General features: G+C 39.2%; 1 protein-coding gene across 1 annotated transcript; it reads left to right on the forward strand.

Moving 5' to 3' along the window:
• Window positions 1-251: 251 nt before the first annotated feature.
• LOC107187442 (glucose dehydrogenase [FAD, quinone]-like) lies at window positions 252-6,724 on the forward strand. The gene is made up of 5 exons (XM_015575546.1): window positions 252-389; window positions 1,178-1,491; window positions 2,456-3,838; window positions 6,610-6,633; window positions 6,697-6,724. The coding sequence occupies exons 1-5, from the start codon at window positions 252-254 to the stop codon at window positions 6,722-6,724; spliced, it is 1,887 nt and encodes a 628-aa protein (XP_015431032.1).
• The last annotated feature ends 248 nt before the right edge of the window (window positions 6,725-6,972 follow it).

The raw sequence follows: 6,972 nt of genomic DNA on the forward strand, positions 1-6,972 counted from the left end.
CGTTACTGCAGCACGTTTTGAAATCATATAAACTCCTCTTAGTCACTTTTTTCTTACTTTCAATACCACCAGAAATCATTTAGATGTTCATTATAAGTGAGACACCCTTTGGACAGGGATATATTCTAATAGTAAATAATGTTACTGTTTCAGGTGATACTGCGCTACCTTTTAGAATCGCTAGCAGTTATTATACTGTGTCGAATGGCACGCGATTGGAAGTGGTTGTCGCGGGGTGGAATTGAACGGAAATGGCAATAGGGCTGGCTAGTCTGCTCAGTACCACGTCGATCCTCGGCTTCAGCCTGGTTCCCCTCCTGGCCATTGGCTTAACCGTGTTTCAGTACAATCAGGCGGATCCAGAATCTCATCCGACGAATGTCCGCCAGGTTTGTATTAAACATTTTAATATTTCGGAATATAATAATAAATTTATAAATCATCCAATTTCTTCAGTTTCAAATTATAATGAAAGTTGTGAAAGATCCGCGCAAAATTGTATTGTTGCAGCATTTTAATAATCATTATTAGTGTATTAATCAGTCGTTTCAACTGCTGCAGTAGTTTCTAACGTTAAATAGACTCCAACTGGTATCTACCGTCGGTACAATAGATCATGGATCGATAGATCCCGCACAGTTAACAAGTTTCCCTCGACTACAGTACAGTAGACATTCGTTTAATGCAGGCCCCTTTACTGTACCTTAAGAACGCCCCTCGTTCACACGTACTTCTCACGCACGTACACGCATCCCACTCTATCGCCCAGCAAGGAAGGCAATACATACGGTGTCGCGTTTAACTAGCATATTTAACATCACCGAGAGTACGGTGGATATAAAATTGTTTCATTAAAATGTTGCAATACTCAATAACTTCCGTGAATAAACTTTTTTTGATAACTCTAAAAATGACATAGATAGTAATGTGATCAAAAAGTGCGTACATCCAGCCCACTCTATATTTAGCTACGTCGAACAAGTGAGCGGACGATCGACGGGATGAGCGAAAAATGCAATAAACTATGCAATACCTACTGTAAGTATTGCAGAAGGTAGTACTGTAGGTAGTACAGAATTGAATTTTAACATTTCTCCAACCACTGCAAAAAATTCAAAACTGAAAATTCTGCCCAGAACGGGGTTAAAATTAATTAAATTCCACCCTCGTGTTACAGTTACGGCGAACGTACGACTTTATAGTGGTGGGAGGTGGAAGCGCAGGGGCGGTGATTGCATCACGGCTGTCCGAGGTGTCGAATTGGACGGTGCTACTCCTGGAAGCGGGCCCCGATGAAAATGAAATCTCGGATATTCCACTGCTGGCCGGTTACACGCAACTTTCGGAATTCGACTGGAAATATCAAACCACCCCGCCGACTGGGTCGGCGTACTGCCTGGCGATGAACGGGGACAGGTGTAACTGGCCACGCGGTAAAGTCCTCGGCGGAAGCAGCGTGTTGAACGCTATGATTTATGTCCGGGGTAATCGGTAATTTCGGCACGACCACCAAAATTCTTATACGACTATTGTAACTAAAACTAACGGTAAATATTTACAATAAGTGGGCCGGAAATCGTAGTGCAACTGGACAGGGGGTGATGCTACGTTAAAAAAGATGAAAATATTTTGGTATAACATTTTCTATTCTATTCGTTTTCGAGAAAATCGGCTTTAAAGTTTGTTGAACTTGTAGGTTCTGATTAGTATTGTGAAGGTTTAACGTGGAAGTCGCCGTTTGTAGAAAAGTTACTATTAAAAAAATCTTTTTGGGTAGATCATTATTTACATAAGCAACTATTGGTTTGAGCTACTATTTATTAAACAAACAAATCATCTGTCTTTAACCAACTCTGAATTACTTTTTTCCTTGAAATGTCACTGACCAATTCTGAATTACTGTTTTTCTTGAATTGTCTGTAACCAACTCCGATCAGTATAATGTTTCAGAGTTGATTGGAGACAGTTCAAGAAAAAAGGTAAGTCAGAATTGGTTAGAGACAGTTCAAGAAAAAGGTATCATTGTTCTCTTAATAACTTTTTAATAAGCAACATTTGATAATTGAAACTTTCAGAAGTTCACTCAAGGTCACCGCACATTTTACTTATCAATACTACTAAAGTACGATACTAAACCTTTTTTATAATAATTTTTTAACCAACGGCGACTCCCAACTAAAACCTTTACAATACTACTCAGAGTGATGACCTTAACAACATGTTAAAAAATCATCGAAATCGGAAGTGGCTCCCTTATAGTAAATATTTACCAAAATAACGAATACTTAAATTTACCATTAACCCCTTGACTTACGATTTTCTTAACGTCTACAGTCTCTAGAATTGATTTATTCTCGACAGTTTCCCACAAACTAAAGGAATTCTGTATTTATCGTAATTCCAATCCGCGAGTCTGCGACGAATATCGGTATTAAAACTGTCCATAACGTTACAGACACGATTACGACAACTGGGCTCGTCTGGGCAACACAGGCTGGAGTTACGATGAGGTTCTCCCGTACTTCCTCAAGTCCGAGGACAACCGAAATCCTTATCTGGCGAGGACACCGTACCACAGCACGGGGGGTTACTTGACCGTGCAAGAGGCACCGTGGCGAACCCCGTTATCGATCGCGTTCCTGCAAGCTGGCCAGGAGCTCGGCTACGAGAACCGGGACATAAACGGGGCGAATCAGACTGGATTCATGCTGACTCAAGCGACGATCCGTCGCGGGAGTCGTTGTTCGACGGCGAAGGCGTTCTTAAGACCAGTGAAGAACAGGGAGAATCTTCACGTAGCAATGACCACGCAGGTTCTGAGGATACTATTCAACGAGGAGAAGAGAGCCACAGGGGTGGAGATCCTCCGCGACGGCCGACAGCAAACTATAAGAGTCAGGCGGGAGGTGGTGCTATCGGCCGGGGCGATCAATTCCCCCCAGTTGCTGATGCTGTCGGGTATCGGGCCTAGAGAACACTTGACGGAGTTCAATATCCCGGTGATATCGGATCTGAGGGTTGGCGACAACCTCCAGGACCACGTTGGCCTCGGCGGGCTGACGTTCGTCGTGAACGAACCGATCAGTTTGAAGAAAGACCGCTTTCAGACTATGCCTGTGATGATAGAATACGTGTTGAACGAAAGAGGACCGATGACTAGTCCAGGTGTCGAAGGTCTGGCCTTCGTGAACTCGAGGTACGCCGATAAATCGGGCGACTATCCTGACGTTCAGTTCCACTTTGCTCCCAGCTCGATCAACTCGGACGCTGGTGATCAGATCAAGAAAATCGTTGGCTTGAGGGATAGGGTATATAATACCATGTACAAGCCGCTACATAACGCCGAGACCTGGTCCATACTGCCGTTGCTACTCAGACCGAGGAGCTCCGGTTGGATACGCCTCAGGAGCACAAATCCTCTCGTTTATCCTGACATCAATCCGAACTACTTCACGCACAAGGAGGACTTGGACGTTCTGGTCGAAGGTATCAGGATCGCCATGCAACTGTCCAACACGACCGCCTTTCAAAGATTCGGATCCAGACCTCATACCATACGGATGCCGGGCTGCCATCGTTATCCGTTCGACACGTACGAATACTGGGAGTGCGCGATTCGACATTTTACGTTCACGATCTACCATCCAACTGGGACCTGCAAAATGGGACCGAAGAGCGACCCGACAGCGGTCGTGGATCCGAGACTGAGGGTTTACGGAGTGAAAGGTCTGAGGGTGGCAGACGCGTCTATCATGCCTGTGATCGTCAGCGGAAATCCGAACGCGCCTACGATCATGATCGGGGAGAAGGCGAGCGATATTATCAAGGAGGACTGGATGTACAAGAGGAAACGACGCGTGGGGAGTCGATGAGTGATCGTTGCATTGTGAGTTGTTGATCGAGATGTAAGCGTTTTGCGATGTGACTGTCTGTAGAATCGTATTGTTTATTGACCTGCGTGTGTACGTGTGTGTGATAAAGTTGGTTGAACGCTTTCACGGTGAATAGGAAGGATCGATAAGGTAGCTAGAACGAGTCAAGCGGATGTGAAGTGGATTCATAGAAGAGTAATGTTACCTGCCACGATCCTCGTCTGTGGATCAACAATTTGTTGTTCTTTTATTACGGTTCAAAGATCGGGCAATTATTAACGAATATTTGGTAAATCCGACAAATTTTTAATCGGTTCATTAAACGTTTATAAATTCATTGATTAACTTGGAATGGGTTATAAGATAGTTTTGAAGTTTGCAGCTGGGTCAAGGATACAACTAAACGTTATTGTTTTATTAATATGTATTGACAGAACTATGAGGAAGCGGCAGAAGAACAAGAACTTTACGCTTTTTTTTAATTAAATGTACCGATATTAGAGTTCAATTTTTCGGCAGTATTTATTTGTACTAGTGGAAAGAGTAACTAATGATAGTGCAAGGTGGGGAAAATTAGCGTTGCATGAATAATAGAATTCCAGAATTACATAGAATATTTTTGAAGCGTTCTCTCGCCATATTAAACATACTGACGTTTCGACAATCATTTGTTGTATTGTGTTAAACTGTAATTTAAAGTAACATCTAATGTTTTTCTGAATTTTTTATTTCATCACACCTATATTTTCTGGTTTTTATGCCTAATATAATGACAAAGGCGATTTTTATTATTTGATAATAATTTTAGGATAAATGGTTAACAACTATCGATTACATTGAAATTTATTTCCTCATTCTATTACATTACAATCTGCAAATTACAGGAAAATATTTCGTGCTTGCCAATTCTAAGAAAATTTTTCGTACTTTCATGTGTACATACATCGATCCGTCTCTATTTTACGAATACTTTCTCAAATATTAATAGGAGAAACAAAGTGCGTTATTCTCGCAGATATTTAATTTTCAAACAGGCCTCGTAAGAAAGTGTCAGAAGTGATAACTTCCTCATTCATCGACGAACCATGAAATTGCAACGAACGCGTTAACGTGACTATAAAAGACGCGATGCTCGATTTAGTAGACGAAACATTACTCACAGCTCACACCAAAAAGTAAAAAAGGTTGTTTCTGGATTTAGAGAATAAATACATTAATGTAAACGTTGGACAAATTTTCTATCTCATGTTTATTACATTTTGCTGTATTTAATTTCACTAGCCGCCACAACATTCGAATCACTTGTAAATATAATATTTTCCGGTTAGAAAATAATAATAATATACGATCGACCAACTACAGTACATATAGTCAAACAAGAAGCCACCGTCTAGCTAAATTAAATTCATGGAGCACCACTGACAGAGTGCAGACAAAAACGCCCAGAACAAAAACTATGGCTGTTGTAATTATCTTTTTATTGCACAACAAATTTTTATCTACATATTGTTTTTCAAAGACTATATTAAAAAATAAAAATAATTTTAGAATCTTGTGAACCATTTTCCTATTTCATTCCAAGAACTTTTTGAAAAACCCTCATAAAACAAAGACTAAAACAGACTTAACAATGTTTTCTTCAACGGGAGGCAGTCAGAGGCAAATAAATTTAATAAATATCAATAAGGTATCAAATTATCATTAAACACACTCAATATCAAAAAGACGATATTTAATGATTTCTTTCTACGCCACCTTGAAATTTCAGTACCTTGATTTCTCATTGTTGACACTTCAAAAAATAATTTATTTAAACAAAATTACCTTAGTTTAAATGTTCAGTCATGTATCAACTTCTTTTTAAAAATTAAATTTAGCTAGATTGGAGAAAATACCACACTGTGCACCGTACAATAATATAACCGTGCCATCCGTCGCGGAAACTGTTATACTTTCGCCGTACGATGTTTTTCAATGAAAATAAAAATCTTTTACGAATGTCTGCCGTGCGTTTATTACCACCCGTTTAATTCCAATCACGAGTCTACACGAACAAGTACCATCTCAACCGTGCAAAAACTCGTGGATCTTGTAACTGTAAATGATCGCAGGGATTTTCACCGAACGCGTGTCTAGTGAACACCTTGCGCGGAGCTACTTCCACGACTTCCTCGGTGATTTCAATGCGCGTGTTCACGTAAGGATGAGTCTTCACTTCCATATAAACTTGACACGGACTTTAAACTTCCCACATCATGTTTCTGCCTATACAGGATAATTGCGTGTGATTTGTAACATCCGATTTTAAAAATTTGCCAAAAATAAGGAAATATTTGTTTTTTTTTTAACGAAACAAACGTCAAAATATAGCAAGATATCTATATGTAAATAGTTAAATATATGAAACTTTATATCTTTTGAAATTACGGTAAAAAGGTAAAAAAATCTAATAAAACACACCTAGGGAATTTGTACAGATAACTCAAAAGACATTAGAATTTTTGGAAACTGTCCTGAATGGTCCTAGTATCCGATCAAGATGAAAGTTGATAGACAAAATATAAAATCTTAGCCTCTAAATCAAACACTGATTACAATTTTGCATCAATAAAATATGAGTTGAACATGTTAATATTTTTACCGATATAATTTCAAAAAACTACATGTGTGTGTTATATTTATAATATGTAATTTCGAACATACATATATTCTTTCAGACAGAAGAACAGGATTACAGCCAAAATACATTAATATATTATTTGCAATAAGTTTAAATAAGCAAAAATATAATTTGAATGATTATATTACAATTAATGGGTTGCAGTCTACTTCAATCGTTTCTATTCGCCTGAACGATATTTTAACATCATTATCGATATATCGAAACATCGATAACATTTTGACATTGTCGACATTTATCCATACTTTTATCGACAGTCGCACCTCTACTTTCACACCCCTCGTAACACCTACAAACTTTCATATCGATCGGCCACAGGTGCCTTTCGGAAGTACAGCCCACAAGTATTCCAAAATGTTAAAATAATTGTAAAAAAATTCAAGAATCGCGAAAACAACTGAAACGAAGACGCACCCTAAC

Source organism: Dufourea novaeangliae, unplaced genomic scaffold (assembly GCF_001272555.1).
Source record: "Dufourea novaeangliae isolate 0120121106 unplaced genomic scaffold, ASM127255v1 scaffold89, whole genome shotgun sequence".
NCBI classification, from domain to species: domain Eukaryota; kingdom Metazoa; phylum Arthropoda; class Insecta; order Hymenoptera; family Halictidae; genus Dufourea; species Dufourea novaeangliae.

Bases quoted from the DNA above. Each gene is read 5' to 3' on its own strand.
- LOC107187442 (XM_015575546.1), top strand. From the start codon at position 252: ATGGCAATAGGGCTGGCTAGTCTGCTCAGTACCACGTCGATCCTCGGC. The intron at 3,839-6,609 runs GTACAAGAGGAA...ACAGGATTACAG, and splicing joins ATTATCAAGGAGGACTGGAT to CCAAAATACATTAATATATT. The intron at 6,634-6,696 runs GCAATAAGTTTA...AATGGGTTGCAG, and splicing joins AATACATTAATATATTATTT to TCTACTTCAATCGTTTCTAT.